This window comes from Barbus barbus (genome assembly GCF_936440315.1).
Source record: "Barbus barbus genome assembly, chromosome: 14".
NCBI lineage: Eukaryota > Metazoa > Chordata > Actinopteri > Cypriniformes > Cyprinidae > Barbus > Barbus barbus.
This window is the reverse complement of record NC_136742.1, coordinates 27,545,395-27,562,618: the sequence shown is the minus strand read 5'-3', so window position 1 is coordinate 27,562,618 and position 17,224 is coordinate 27,545,395. Positions and strand designations below refer to the sequence as shown.

The window sequence follows — 17,224 nt, the reverse complement described above, 5'->3', positions numbered from 1 at the left end:
ATACAACACATTTATTGAAATCTCCAAGCAGGAAGATTGGATCCCTCGCAGAATTACACAGCGCTCTGTTGTAACTAGCAGCTATGCCTTCGGCGGCCAGAGCAAAGTTTGGTCCAGGCACATAGACTAAAATAACTGTTATTTGTCAGAATTCACGAGGTAAATAATATGGTCTGAATGAGACAGTCAAAAGTTCATAATGAGGTGAGCAATGTGTTTCACGTACCGTAATGTTCTTCGCCCACTTACTGTTAACGAACATACACAATCCTCCTCCAATGGCTTTAGTTGATTTGACACTGTCCCGGTCCAGACGAATTAATGAATATCCATCCAGATTTATGCCGTCAATCGCCTCCGTCAGCCATGTCTCCGTGATGCAAATCAAGTTAGCTCTATTGAAGTCTCTGTTTTCATTGCAGCAAGGCATGGGTTTCAATGTCAGTTACGTACCAACTTATTTAGTTATTTATTTTAAAATTTGTATACATACATTTTTTAAATATAATTACAAAAAACAATCTTTTTTACAATTAAATAATATGCATTTTGAAAATTGTACATTTATGTAGCATTTTATATTTTTATTTTGTCATTTTAATTGATAATGCTATATTCTGATTAATAAAATGTATAATTTTCCTCATATATCTCAGTGTTTGATGAGAAAAGCTCATGAATAAACATAATTCAGACATCCAGTATGAATAATTATAACCACAATTAATACATTATATCACTTATCAACTCATTGTTACACTATGCATTTTAAATTTGGGTATAATTATTTACAACAAGATATAATGTATTGCAACGCACATTATGAACGATTATAATGCATTATACCCTTTAATAACCTTTTAAAATGCATTATACATAAAGGCTTTAAATAAAGTTTTACCAAAATGCCAACAAAGGCTGCATTTATTTGATCAAAAATACAGTAAAAACAGTGATATTATGAAATATATTTAAATATAATTTAAAATGTAATTTATTCCTGTGATGTAAAGCTGAATTTTCAGCATCATTACGCCAGTCTTCAGTGTCTCATGATCTTACCATTAATTTTAATATTCATTTTGATCAATTTATCCTTAACTTTGATCGGAGCTGCATGTGTATATTTATGTATAAAAGCACACCATTTTTTTTATTTATATAATTAACATTTTTAGTATTTCACCACAGACGTGTAATTTAGCTTTTGTTATTGTGCTTTTCATATTTGAATTAGAAAGAGACTCTTAAGAAACTACTCAGACTGGCAATCCAGACTTAGATTCATTCACCATGGCACGAGTGTCAGACTCATATTCAGCTCTTGCGGTGTAAAATAGGGCTCTCCACTTACAAAAAGACTCTTGCCTTGTTAAAAATGTGGACCTTTGCACCCGCTTGGACAAATACCTTCAGATGTGACTCAGCGGGACTAAATACGATCTTCACCTTCCCATTCTAATCCGCAGGACAGCGTCCCAACCCGCTGATCTAAGCTCAATTGATTTGTTCTGTTGTTTTTCTCCGGAGCGCCTTAAGCAGGGGCCCTTCTCTGGAGCCTACCAGATATACAGCACAGATAGCTTTGCTAGAGCCTCATCCCCTCTGTGCTGTGATCTTTTATGGATGTGAGTATCTCTCTTGTTCTCTTCTTCAGAAAAGCAGCTGACTGCAGCAAACTGCCTGGGGGTTCTGGCCATGGCCGAGGCCATGTGCTGCACGGAGCTTCACAACATGGCCAAGGCCTTCGCCCTGCAGAACTTCCCCGATGTGGCGGGACAAGACGAGATCCTCAGCATCTCAAAAGAAGACCTCATTAACTACCTGTCCAATGACAGCCTGAACACCAAGGCCGAGGAGCTGGTTTATGAGACCGTCATCAAGTGGATCAAGAAGGACCCAGTCAGTAGAGTACAGGTGAGATCAGCAAAGACGTTCACATGTGCTTGTTGAAGAAGCTGCTTCAAATCTGTGCCTTGTCTACAATATATAGTACATCGGGATAGTATATCCAAAAATGAAAATAGTATTTTGAAGAATTTGGTTAATCAAACAGTTGACAGTAGCCATTGAGTTCCACTGTATAGAACAAATACCTTGGAAGTCAATGGCTACCGTCAACTGTTTGAAAGTGAAAGTGACGTGACATACGGCCAAGTATGGTGACCCATACTCAGAATTCGTGCTCTGCATGAATCCCATCCAATGCACACACACAGCAGTGAACACACACCCGGAGCAATGGGCAGCCATCTTTATGCTGCGGCGCCCGGGGAGCAGTTGGGGATTCGGTGTCTTGCTCAAGGGCACCTCAGTCGTGGTATTGAGGGTGGAGAGAGCGCTGGACATTCACTCCCCCCACCTAAAATCCCTGCCGGCCCGAGACTCGAACCCGCAACCTTTGGATTACGAGTCCAAATCTCTAACCATTAGTCCACGACTTGGTTACCCAAGCTTCTGTTTAACAAAAGAAAGAAGTTCATACTGGTTTGGAACGACATGAGGAATTGTGAATGATGATAGAATTTTGCATTATTGGGTGAACTATCCCTTTAAATTAAACAATGAAAATACAGAATCGGTCATTACTTACTTTTCAACAAAAAAATTCCTTTATGAAAGTCTTTAATTAGCTGGTTCTTTTTAGTGAATCATAAACGTACAGATGAACCATTGTAGTACAATTCTTGGATTAATGATTCTTATGACCTGATTCATTTAAGTGTAATGTGATTTATGAACTGGTTCTTTTTAGTGAATCAGATACATATAAGGTGAACTGTGTAGTCTGTTTTCATTTTACAGCACAACCCATGTAATCTGATTCCTGAACAAAGTATGAAGCATTACTTTTTGATGAATCAATCAAAAACATAAAGCATGACCAATATAGTCTCAATCTTGAACAAATATGATCATGAAACAGTTCTTTTTAGTGTTTCAAAAAACAAAGCACAAACTGTGTAGTCTGATTCCTGAATAAATTAATATCTCCAGTTCCCGAACAAATTATTCTTTTTGTGAATCGATCAAAAACACACAGCATGACACATGTAGTCTGATTCCTGAACAACTAACTCTCATGAGCCGATTCTTTGTGAATCAAAATCATAGTAAAACTATCTATTCTGATATCCGAATTAATAATAAGCTGGTTCTTTTTAAAAGCATAAAATAGTGCAACACTTTTAGTGTATCAGTCCAAATATACGGAGTGACCATTGTATTCTGAATCTTGTGCGAATTACTGTTTAAACCTGAATTACTGTTTAGTTATTAAATCAAAAATGCAGTGTCCTATATTCCTATTCCTGAATGAATGACTCTTATGAAACAGTTATTTTTAGTGATTCAAACATAGCACAAACTCTGTAGTCTAGTTCCTCAATGAATTGAGCTGATTCTTTTTATTGAATCATAAATGATTGTAATCCACAAATGAACGGCAGGCGGAGTTGTGTTTGTGACAATTTATTTGGAAATAAGCAAGAAATCAAACCCTAAATGTTTCCCAAATGGAACCAGTTTTTAGTGAATCAACAACATACAACACAGTCAGTGTAGTCTGATTGCTGTAATTTCCTGCTGTTGTAATGTATTTTTGACCCAGCATACAGATATTTCATCTTTCAAAAGAAAAAAGTGGTCTGTTCTTAATCAATTTTTAGTGTCTGTTTTTCACATTGAGTCTTAAAACTGTTTTATTTAGCACTGTGACTGCTTTCTTTTTCGTGGTTTTGTCTGAAAGCTGAATTCCGCCTCTTTTTGTTGAAACACAGCAAGAGTTCAGACCCCCTGAAGTGCCTTTGTTTCTTTATGGATCAAAAGACCTGTCTGCGGTGAGCTAGACAATTCAATAGGGCTTCCTCAAATCTCACTTCACATTGAAGAAGTTTTGGCTTCCCGGAGCCCTGAGAACAAGAGGTCAACACCATTTTGCAGGCCTTGCACTTCTATTTCTGTTACCCTGAAGAGTACATTCAGGCAAGTCGCAGCAAACATAAATAAGAGAGTGCGGAGCAGAGAGCCGTGCAGAAGCCGGGGGCCGAGATCAGATATTCAGGGGCCGTGTGGCATGACATTGGACCCTTTGGAGCACTGATGAGGTGCAGTGACTGTCTGAAATGGATGAGCCATGTGTGACAGTGCTGCTGCTTAAAAACCCCCTCATGCACCGCCACAAGTTTCTCTCCGCTATAAAACGGCCTGCCACTGCGCAGAGTTCATTAACAACTCTGGAGCATTGTGCCACGGATGCATTTTTTACAATCTTTCTCTCTGTCTCTCTCTCTCTTTCTAAATTTCACCCCCTTCCAGACTCCGATGGAAGGATTTTGATTGAATCCACTGACATTTCCTAAGGATATATCAGCTCCAATTGTCACAGTCGATGCACAAACGCAAAGGCAAATGTTCGTTGTTGCTCTGAGCAAACGTTTGTTCGTGAGAGTGTCTCGGCGGTCCGAGATGGGGATCGTTTTTGGCCGAAAGTATAGATAATGAAAAAATAACAACTTTTATGCTTCACGGTGAATTAGTGGTAAATTAGCGGCCGGGGCGTTGTGCGTGTGGGCTGTGTGCAACCGCCAGACCTTTGTGCACAGTGATGTATGGATCTTTATTGTGCAATCCTTCACGCCGCTGCACAATTTGCATTAGTTTATTACAGTGAGTCAACATGCTTTTTATGTGCTTGTAACACAAGGGCCTGCGCGAGCCGCTGGGGAAGGAGCTGAGCTTTAAATAGAGCCTCTTACGGCACACCTGGGACCGGAACGAGCCCCTGCATGAGATGTGAACGATCAGCCCTGTCCTAATGTTAGTAAATGATCCTTACTTTGTCCTTGGTCCAGTGGTCATACATCTAGATGGACTGGGTGATTTATAGTGACTCATTCCGATCTGGATTGGTGTGTGAGAAACTGTGGGAAGAAACTGGATTGAGAATATGTCATTCAGAGGGATAAAAGTACCTAAACGCTTGTTTTATCACTTGCTTAAAGAGTGTGAAAGATCAGCCGGGCTTACTGAAGCTCATGCAACCAGACTTTTGACTGTCATAAATGAATGCGGTCCGCTTTGCAGATCATTATGACTAACAATTGACAGGAAGGCATCCGATGTAGCAACCATTTAGACATTTTATAAATCATTTCCCTCACTTCCTGGTGCAATAATTATAATATTTTAAGAGATTTTATTTTACTTGGTCCATTTGCTTGACAAAAATCCCATTATTTCTTCCGTAGTGGAATTGATTTTTAACACTACAGTGAGCTCTTGAAGTTGTTAATCGATGCTTCTGTTGGAGCCATTATTAAGCTTTATTTCTATTTTTATATCTCAATAACTTATTTTTTTCATTGTGTTTAGCAGTGCAGTTCCTAGTGAAGGTCTAGACCACCCATGAATTATGAAATGAAAAGATCTGAAAATAAGAGAGTCACTTCAGTGAAGCATTGTGAATAACACAATCGAATCATACACTAGTCTCCCTACATTCTTAAACAGTTTTCGATGTATATTTTAAAGTGTGCATTGAAAAGTTTGGGGTCAGTAAGTTTTCAGGGTTTTTGTTTTTTCTTGTGAAGAAATTAATTATTTTTAAGAAGTGACTGTTAAGACATTTGTAATGTTTCAAAATATTCCTGTTTCTATTGCTATTTGATTTATAATGCTGTTAATAATAAATGTTTGTTGAGCAGAAAAACAGCATATTGGAATGATTACTGAAGGCTCATATGACAATGAAAGACTGAAGTAATACCACAAATTATCATTTAAAATATGTTTAAATTGAAAACAGACTTTCTTCCTTCTGTGAGTCTACTTTCAAAGGCATTTAAAAATTTTATTGAATCTTAGTATATATTTGATTATATGTTGTTTAAAATTAAAATATTTTATCTATATGTATAAACAGCAACTTTAAATCAGTAGTTTAATTCAGTTACATGACTTGCAGTGCTTCATCTTCATTCACTGTTAGAGACTTTGAGTCATTTGTCGTTTTATTTTATTTTATTTTATTATTTTCAGATCCAAGGTGGCTTTAACAGTGGGCAGTAGCTGTTGCTCTCCATTCGACAAATGAGTCACTCAATTTACGTGCCTACTTTCTTCCAAATCTATTAATTATGGCAATCTGATCACTATCAGTAAATTACAATTACTGGGCAAGCCTTACATCAACTACTTAATATGCATAAGCCAGACTGAAGTTTCTAATGTGCCCCACCACTTTTTGGTGCTGTTTTGTTCTGCGTCCAATATGCTTCAGACAGTCTAACAGCGTAACCCAAGATTCAGTTGTTCAAAAGAGAAAGCAAACAATAGTCTGACCACCTCCAGTGACTCAAATATCATGTGCGAGTACAAAAATCAGCTTTGCTAAACCTTGGCCTCAGTGCCACGCGTCCACCTGCCGGGACCGAGCAGCAGTCACACTGTCACTCAAACACAGACTAAACTTCCCGAGATTGCTAACAGCACGGCTCTGGAGCCGCCAAAGATCTGGCCCTTGTCCTGCCGAGCACAAGTCAAAATCCAAACCCTTTCCACGACACGTCCGGAGCCTGACCCGCACGCTTTCAATTAGAGCCTTACAATCCTGCCAAGCCCTGCGCAGCGGAACCATTAAAGAAATGCCCCGGACGAATTCATATAGTACTTTATCGTGACCGGTGAGGCCAGCTGACAAAGAAGGTTGATTAATTGCATCTCCTTTGAGGAGAGAACTAATATGCAGCTGAAAAGAATGCTTAATGATGGTTTTTGCACAAGGGGGCAATCTGCATTCACCCTCGGCAGGGATATCTAATTCAGCAGTCAGAAAATAACAATGGATGTGGCTGCGTTGATGCTCTGGCCTGGCAGACAGTACTCATTAGCTGCCGGGGTCATGTTTGACTTGAGGGCATAGAGGAGAATCTTCCCATTTCAGCCTTTTAATGAGATCAGAACTTCTTGAATTTGCAGATGTTACTGAGGAATTCAGTTTCACCCCTCATTCAGTCCTAGTATAAAGACGTGGCGGCTGGACTGTTACAGATTCGCGATGACCATTTAGTCTAAATTAAAACTGTAAAGTAAATATATAGCAGAGAAGTGCAGGAGTTTATTATCGTATCGCTGGGTGGTTATTGGTCTGTTTATTTTTATGTTATTGATCTGTGCTTAATTTTGCATCATAAAATGCCTGGATCTTTCTGGCTCGGTGGAAATAAGAGTTCAATATACTATGATGACGTACTCTAAAGTTTACAACGCAAAGTTGTTAGTCGATAATCAAACACGCTCTTCTAAACTCTCTCATTATGTTGCACTGGAACGTTGGATCTACATGAATCAGTTTCTGGGCAGATATTCCAGAAACATGTTTAATTATTACTTCAGAACTGGTTCATTTACAGTACATAAATAATTTGAATGAATCAATGCACTAAAATGAATCACATTTCCCAAAGCATGTTTATTATTTCAGTTTGCTGTATACATGCAATGCAATACAATGTGAAAATCTTGTTACAATGAAAAGTAGTCTTTTAGTGTAAAATATAGCACTTTTTTACAATAAACTATTGATTTGAATCACCATAAGTCAATAGTTTTACACTGTAATTTGGCAGTGCTTAGTGGGGTCCTTCATTCATAGCTCTTTTTTTGTGCATCGATTCGGGACTGTAAATCTCAGTGCTATACTGGTCTTAAAACTATTTATTACAAGCATTTTTGAAATACCTGAAGTATGAAGGAAATGAATGAATAAAATGCTTGAGGAACCGAGACTGCTGAGAAAACGGCCAGCCACTGTTGCGCTTTATTGAGACGGTGAGTCAGCTTCGGCTCCTATGCATACATCTCTGTTGTGTTCACTCTTTCAAAAGCTGAAAGCCAGGCGTAAGGCCAACTGAATCTCGCTTCGATGCGCAGAGTTTTCCCTCTCTTCGCTTGTGTTTCTCTCTGTCTCTCTTTCTCTCTCTCAGGAAGGGATAGCCCCCGGCTGAACTCCTCTGTTTTGTGTTTGAGAGAATATTTCAGTGACTCATTTCTTTCTGCCTGGCTGATGTTATATTTAAGGGAGACTAAATAAAGTTTCTCCACACTCGGTATCTTGTGCATAAAAACAACATGAGCCCTCTCACACACATTTGCTCTGTTTCTAAACCTGAGCTGCCTGTGGAGGCAGTGTTTTCAGACACCAGACTCAACGCTTCTGACTCCAAGGCTTTTGGGTCAGCAAAATATCGGCACGTAAGATGCATTGTGTGTGTATCTATCACTGAAACTAAAGTCTTTAGAATTAATACATATGTATATTTATTAGAATTGTTTTTGGGAATATTCAAGGAAATATTATTTTTGATAACTTTAATATAATACATCTTTCCTCATTTTTATATTGGCTTTTTTTTTAAGTATAAAATTGCTTAATTTTTTTTTTTTTCAGAAAACAAGACTTCTTATGTCCTTTTGCTTCTCAAGTAATTGTGTCTTGATTTATGAATGTTGTATATTTCTGCAGGAAAACAAGAGAAAATGCTGAGGAAGAAAATATTTTTGCAGTGTTTCCCCCATTACAAATAATGTCTTTAGAATTAATACATATATATTCCAAAATATTTTAAAATATATATTGTTTTTGTTAATATATTAGAAAATATATTTGCAATATAATTAAAAAAAATCTTGTTTTACAGATTAAAGTGACTTTATTTTGAAAGAAAAAAGAAAGAAAAGAAAAGAAAACAAGAGAAAAGTGAAAATCCAAGACTGCAGACAAAGTGAGAAAAATACTGATGAATAAATGTATACCTACGCTTTAAAAAAGAATAAAGGAGCTGTGGCTTTATGAAGAACCTTTAACATCCATGGAATCATTCCATTTTATAAAAGGTTCCTTGTAGTGGAAGAAGTTTCTCAGAGGAACCCAAAATGGTTCTTATGACATCACTGTGAAAACCTCCATTGAAACCTTTATTTCTCAGAGTGTATTGCGTTTGTGCATGCTTAGTATTTTTATGCTGATTTGAGTATTGCGGTGTTAGCATAACAGCTTGTATTGGAATCAATAGTGTGTCGTGTCTCATGTGGAGTGCTATTTGTGAGGCACACAGAGTTTCCAATCAGTCATTTATGAGTTTCCATGGTTGTTAGGATGCTGTCTAGGCAGCCAGATCACTAGGTTTCGGAACAGAGCAATAGACACCCAGATGCTGCTTCCTGCTGCCCAGCAGACGGCAGGAAGTGGAAAATGCTCCATGTGCTCTTCTTGTCAACGCACGCCCCCCAGCAGGTTGACACCTAGACTCTGTCATTGTAGCCCAGCGTGCCGTCAGACTGATTAGCCCTGACATAAGAGTGTGTGTGTTGTGCTCTGATGCGTTCACTTCTTTTGTCTCTGTGGCTCGGATTGGTTTGGAGATGATGTTGCGTATGCAGGTTTAATGTGGCTGCTGAAGTGTGTAAGTATTGTGTCTGGGACGGGAAGGTGAGATACCATGCAATGTCTCACTGGTAAGCCAATACCTCTTGCATATTGAACGAGTCGAGCGAATATATAAAACTTCTTTAAGTGCTGCGGTGTGGAGGTGGACATTTGCTGGTTCGATCTCTGCGAGGAGCAAGAGATGAGCGATCACCATTGTGCCCTTAAGCAAGTTATCAAGTGAACTGCAAGTCATTTCAGACAGAAGTGTCTGCTAATTGACTTGCTGTGCATTTTAGCAATGCATTGTGTTCTTGTTCTAGATCTTAGGTGAAGTGTTTATTGTTTAACCATTGCAAAAAAAAAAAAAACACTTTTTTTTTTTTTTTTTACGTACATCTACATACAGACATACAGTACATACATAAATGTATAGATAGATAGATAGATAGATAGATGCATTTTGTCATTTAGCAGACGCTTTTATCCAAAGCGACTTACAAATGTGGACAATGGAAGCAATCTAAATCAACAAAAGAGCAAAAATATGCAAGTAACAAGTGTGTATATATATATATATATATATATATATATATATATATGTGTATATAGGATAGAATAGAAAAAGAATAGAGCTAGTGTTGCAAAAAAAGCTATGCTTTATATTCTGATTCATTATTTTGATTCTAGGTTTGATTTACTTTTCACGCACACTTTATTTATTAATGGGAAAATTAATTTGATAATAAAATGTATTTTATTAATGTATTATAAAACTTGTATTTTTGCTATATATATATATAATGAGGGAAGTCGTGGCCTAATGGTTAGAGAATTGGACTTGTAATCCAAAGGTTGCGGGTTCGAGTCTCGGGCCGGCAGGAATTGTAGGTGGGGGGAGTGAATGTCCAGCGCTCTCTCCACCCTCAATACCACGACTGAGGTGCCCTTGAGCAAGGCACCGAACCCCCAACTGCTCCCCGGGCGCCGCAGCATAAAGATGGCTGCCCACTGCTCCGGGTGTGTGTTCACGGTGTGTGTGTGTGTGTGTGTGTGTGTGCATTTGTTCACTACTCACTGCTGTGTGTGTGCACTTGGATGGGTTAAACGCAGAGCACCAATTTCGAGTATGGGTCACCATACTTGACAATACGTCACGACTTTACTTTACTTACTTTATATATATATATATATATATATATATATATATATATATATATATATATATATACACACATCAAATTTATATAAATTCCCATTTTTGTGTGTATATGAGTAGTTGTCTGCATTTATTAATTGCTGCTTTGAGCATGTCGTGTGATCTCCATTCTCATCATGCATGCATTCGGTGCATCGTCCTGTCACAGTCACACGCGCCCCTCTCTCTCTGTGGTGATCAACACCTGACAATTACATTACAGGAGCAGAAGGACCCTCTGTCCCCGGAGGTCCTGCATTACAGAAGGGAAATGCCCTAAAGGCATGCCTTGACACGAAGACAAATAGCTCTACGAGCCGTCAGAGAAGGGGATAGGGAGTTTGAGGTGTGTGAATTAGAGCTGATTCACGGATGCGACCCTGACACTCCCTCCTGATGAAGTCCGTCAGGCACAACCCAAACGGCCAGCTTAAGCACAGCATGTCACTTCCCTTTAGCATTGCTTTAATGCGCTGGAGATTGGTGTCGTTAAGCTCATTGACAAATTGAGCCTAGCATTGGAAGGAGTCTAAGCGCAAGGTGCTGGATACATGAATATAAATGAGGCAGAGGATACGGGATGTGTGTGCAGCTAATGCCCTTAGCGTGAGTCTCCTTGTGCTGTTTATTGCTGAATAATTCACACAGCCGCATGTGATGGGTGCGCTTCTACAGCAGTGTGTGTGGGGTTAGAGGTCAGACTGAGTAAAACAGCCCTGAAAAAAGACTGCTTTTAATTCTGTGGGCTTACGACTTCCCACAAATCTAGCTAAAATGACTCATTCTGATAATATGTCTGTTAATAAAGGGCAACAGATCTGTCATGTTTAGTAAACGTATTGAGCCTTACAAGTTTAGAGCAATATAGGTGGCAGATGATGCTGGAATTTTAGTTTAAAGCAACATACTTGTAATGCATAATATAAAAAAATAAATGTAAAATAAATAAAAATAAATAAATGTATAATATATAATATTGTAAAGTTGTGATATGAAATAGTTAAACAAATAAATATATATAACATGTTATTTATGTATATTTATATAATAAACTGTCTATTTACATAACCTAATTTTTTAAATGTTAAAATATAAAATTAGTATTCAGTTTTATATGTGTGTAAATTAGAGATGTGTGTTAAAATAAAATAAAAATATTTTGTATGAAAAATATTATAAATATTATATAAAAAATTAAAAGTTATTAAAACTTGTATTTTATTATTAAAAATAATTTATTGTAATAAGAAATCAAATTATATATAATGATATAAATTTGTTATATCAAGATATCAAATGCTATATTATATTGTTACATAATAATGTTTTTAAAATATTGTAAACACAATTTTAACATGTTGTATTAATATCAAATAATATACATTTGAATGTATTACATTTAATTAATTGTAATATTTTGTTATTGTTAAAATTAAATATTACAATTATTAATAATAAATTAATACATAAATCTATCACATTTATATAATATGTAATAATAAAATATAGTAATGTATTATTTAATGTATGAATATGTTAAATGTTTTTCATTCAAAATGTTTCAATTTAGATTTGAACATAATCGCTATAATAATAATTATTATTATATTATATACTTTAATTTACTTAATGCACTTATATACTTAATATACTTTAAATAAGGTCTACTTATTTACTCTAAATGAACACTGTGCTGCAAATTGAAATTTTTGTCGTTTTTTTTAACACTTTTTTTTTTATTTGACTGAATTTTATATGTGGATTTCAGGTTTTCTGTCCCCTTTAACGGCTGCTGTCTACATTACGATGTGGATCACAGTGAAATTCTTCATCTTAGTTTCATCCGAGTTCATGATTTCTTTCCTCTGTTGCGTTTTTCATCCTTCGGGGTGAAATGTGTCACCGCCTAGCCGCTTGCTGCTTCTTTCGTTTCTTCTGGAGGGTTGCATATTTTATCACTATCATTTAATCGGCCGGCACAAAACAGGAGCCTACGAGCACCAGCAACGCATTTAGTTGTTCAGATTTATGAGCTGGAGCTGAAATACCCCTCGTCTGGTCCGAGCCGGGAGCTTGTGATTATTTTCTCTAACCAGTCCAAAGCGGTTTGGCTGGGTCGGTTGAGTGCAGCGAGGGGGAAGGGAGCGTCCGTCTGCCGTGACATTATTTTAGATCAGGCCAGTTCTGTTAATCCCTGATCTCACAGTCGGGATGCAGGAACAGTTCAGCGATACGTGATCCTGTCGAGGGGACATATGCTAAACCGAGCATTCCGCTTATTATTTCAGTATTCAAATGATGCACATATGACATGTAAAGCGTAAAGCACATATACAGCGTAATTAACAATCCATAAAGGTGGAAGTCTTGCCAGTGCAGTGAGGTAAAAAAGGTCCAAAAAGTTCCGATCCGGCACACGTTTTGGATGGTTTAGCCAAGTACGTGTAAAGCCGTGTGGAGAGCTGGCACACAGGTCTGAAATCTCTCTCCGGCCGTGGGGTGTGTGTGCGACTGGCCTCTTGCCTTCTATTGTTTGGGGAAGATGTTTGCTAAACAAGCTGTTTTTGTTTAAGGATGTCAAGAGATTTTTATTTATTTATTTAATACTGATATATTGGTTGCAATATGACTAGATTATAATTCACAATATAACTAGAAAAAAACCGCATTACATCACAATGCAATGTGTTTTTGTTTATTTTATAAATAAAAAACAATTATGTAGATTAATATTGATTTATTTATTGTTAAATAGCCAGTTTACTAACTAAATTAATTAATACATATTAATTACTAATTGTAATATTAATTAATTCAGTAAAATAGCTATTTTTTCACACTATAAATAAATTTGGTAACACTTTATTTTAAGGTGTCATTGTTACACGTTGCATGTACTTACTATTATAATAACAATAAATTATGAATAATTACATGCAAGTAACCCTAAGCCAAACCCTAACCATATAATAAGTGCATGTAGTTAATTAAAATTACTTAGTGCTTCAGTGTATAATTACACTGTAACAAGGACACCTTAAAATAATGTGTAACCCTGGATTTAATGTGCACTTTGTTACCATGTTGGTTATTTGTTTGTTTCTTTCTTTCTTATTATTTATTTAGATAAATAGCCATAAATGAATATTTATACAACTTTGATATTGCTAAACAAATAAGCAAATAAATAAATAGTAGACATAGTAGTAATGGTAAGGTTTCTGTCACAACACACACTCTGGAGAAGGGAACGAGGAGCCGAGGAACTTCTTTCAAACTTAGGCTTTTAATGAACAAACTCAGGAATCGCTGGAGACACCGAATGCACACTGAATGACGATACCACATGAAGACGATCAGACCGGACACAGACACAGGGAAACGCTGGGCTTATAAAGGGCAGACTAAACTAGATAATTAACAACACAGGGCTGGGGACTAATTAACTGATGAAGACATGAAACGAGATGGTAAGACCAATTATGGGCATGGAAACACAGGGAGCACATAGAAACACAAGACACAGGGAAACAAAGTCTGACAGTTTCTTTCTTTCTTAAAAAAAAAAACCTATTCAGTACCAATTATATATCTTTTCAATATTTTTTAGGCTTTTTGTTGTAGTTAATGCAGCCTTTCTAACATCTTGCCAATAATAAATGCAGTAATTTAATGTTTAAGATAATAAAAGTTAATTGAAAATGCTGATAGATTTGGAAAGGAAGCTCTAGCATTAGGATACATGGATGTGTTCTCAAGGGTGATTTTGACCTTCAGTCTCTACATACTTTTCACAATCCATTAAATTCCCAGTAGATAAAATTAAGTCTCGTCCTACTTTTTTTTTCTTATTGAATATGACTTTCACTACGAAATGTTGCCTTTAATGAGGAATGGCTAGTAAGAGGACTTTGTGAAGGTCAGATCAGGTAAGATCTCTCTCCAGCGGAAGCCCAGGTGTTCACACCGGCCGTGTCAGTGTTTCTTACGGATGTTTATGTAATATGTTGTGAGCTCAGAGGTGAGAGGGTCGGGTTGGCTGTGTTCACTGCATTTAACGCTGACGTGAGCAGAACGCCCCACTGAGGATGACTCTCAACAAACACGCTGGCCACGGAGAGTCCTCAGTCTGAATGTTTTTGTAAGAAGTCTCTTTTGCTCACAAAGGCTACATTTAATTGATCAAAGTACAGTAAAATCAGTAATAATCTGAAATATCTTTACAATATAAAATAACTGTTTCTATTTTAATATATTTTAAGGAAATGAATTTATTCCTGTCATGCAAAGCTGAATTTTCTGCATTATTACTCCAGTCTTCAGTGTCACATGATCCTTCAGAAATCATTCTAATATGATGATTTACTGTTCAGGAAACATTTATTATAATTAAAAATGTTGACAGTCATGCTTCTTAATACCTACGTGGAGACCGTGATACAGTTTTCCAGGATTCTTTGGTGAATAGAAAGTTTTTATTTGAAATAGAACTTATTGTAAAATTGGTAACCTTGTAAATGTCTTTATTGTAACTTTGATAAATGTCATGTATTCTTGCTGAATAAAAGTATTCATTTTTCTCCAAATAATAATTTTAAAAAATCTTACAGACCACAAACTTTTGTCTGATAGTGCTGTATATATGTGATTCAGATACTTTTGAGTCCGTTCTTTTAAATGAATCTGTTAAAGAGTCTAAAATCTGTTTTGAATTCATGAGTTGAATCTAATGACTCATTCACTCACTGAATCAATCAGAGCTGTTCTTGACTTCCAAAATGAACTGTAAGGGATCGTTTTTGTCAGGTCCAAAATAATACAAATTGAGAACTGTTATAATTACGTGTACCAATAGCACATGAGATACTGACAGCTTGTTCACACTGTATGACTAGTTGAAGATTCACATTTGTTTTATCATAATAAATGCTGATTTTTATTTGTTAAAATATGACAACAAAGTGGTACAAAGTAGTAGTATTTTTTGACAAAGGGATAGTTCGCTCCAAAAATTTACATTTTTGTCATAATTTTCATGTTGTACCAAACATGTATGAGTTTCTTTCTCATGTTAAACATAAAAGAAGATATTTTGAAGAATGCTGGTAATCAAACAGTTAACAGTCCCTATTGACTTGTGTAGTATTTCAGTTGGGACCAACAACTGTTTGATTCTTCAAAATTCTTCAGAATATCTTCTTCTGTGTTCAGCATAAGAAATAAACTTATACAGGTTTGGAACGGCATGAGGATGAGTAAATGATGACAAAATTTTCATGTTTGGTTAGAGAGACATATATATAGGGTACAATGGGGCTAAAGGCACATCTAAAGAAAAAATGAGCTGTTCCCTGCACCTAAAATGCATCATTGCAGAAAAAATATATATGCTTGTTTTGAACATTAATGGAGCAACTTGTATAGGTCATACAAGTCGTTTATTTTGTTTAAAAATCTTAAAAATGTATCTTAAAAACCCACACACGGGGCAAAAGGCTCACAGTATTGATACAAATACTTAAAATGTTTTTAAAGTAATGTCTAAGTTAATACTTGTTCAAAACAAACACTTTAGCAAAGTTTATTTTGATTAATTTCTGTTCAGTAAATATACTGTCATTAAAATGTTAATATAAAAATATATATTTTGAAATGCAGAAACAAAATCATTTTAAAAAGTAAAGATTCTGAAAGCATTGAAGGAGATCCTATAATAATTTAATATAGATTTACAGTAGTAACAACAAATTATATTTTATTATATGGTATGATTAATGGTGATTATCTCTTAATATGGACACCCAATATAATATATGATATTTACCATCTGAATCTAACCATGTCGTGTCAACAAATGGAAAAGTCAGCCATCTATTAATTATCATGTTAATTACTCTGCGCCTTTAGCCCCAACAGCAGGGGCGCTTTTTACCCCAAATACCATACTTTTACTTTTACTTTTACTTTTTACTTTTACTTTTGTCATTTAGCAGACGCTTTTGTCCAAAGCGACTTACAAATAAGAAAAAGTAACTAAAACTAAAAGTTACAACTCTATAAATACTATATACCTACATATTTAAGAAAATAAAGAAATTAAATAAAATTGACACATGCATATAACATTTCAATAATAAACAAATAAATGGAAAAACTACAATAAAAAGCGATACTTCTATCCCTTGCCGGTGTCCCTGCCCGGTGGAGTCGCACGGTAGAGTTGATGGTCTTTACACTCTTTTACATATTCTTTCGTTATTTAAAAACTGTTGCTTTAATTATTTTAAACAAAACTGAAAATCGTTAAGTATGCATTAATTTGAGTGATTCTCATTGTTTACTTAAATCTACAACATTTTAAAAAACATAAAATATTAGATCAAGTAAGCACAGAATCATCTTTGCACTGCTGTGCACAATCGCGTCAAAGATCAGACAAATATACACGTGCATCTTGAAAAGCGAATGTTTTGGAAAGTGAAAACCTTTTACCCCTGGTCGCCTTTAGCCCTGTTATACCCTAGTAGGACTTCTATTCACTCTTCATGTACTAAAAGAATCATTTTGTGGAACTGAATCATAATCACTGAAATCTTTCA

The 17,224-nt window shown here is 36.0% G+C and overlaps 1 protein-coding gene across 1 annotated transcript in view; it reads left to right on the top strand.

The window, feature by feature from the left end:
- Nucleotides 1–17,224, top strand: part of LOC306880345 (kelch-like protein 29) — a 265,920-nt gene that overhangs the window by 196,924 nt on the left and 51,772 nt on the right. Inside the window, exon 8 of the mRNA XM_079433828.1 lies at nt 1,658–1,917. Within this exon, the coding sequence (XP_079289954.1) occupies nt 1,658–1,917 (260 nt within the window). The remainder of the gene's footprint in view (nt 1–1,657; nt 1,918–17,224) is intronic.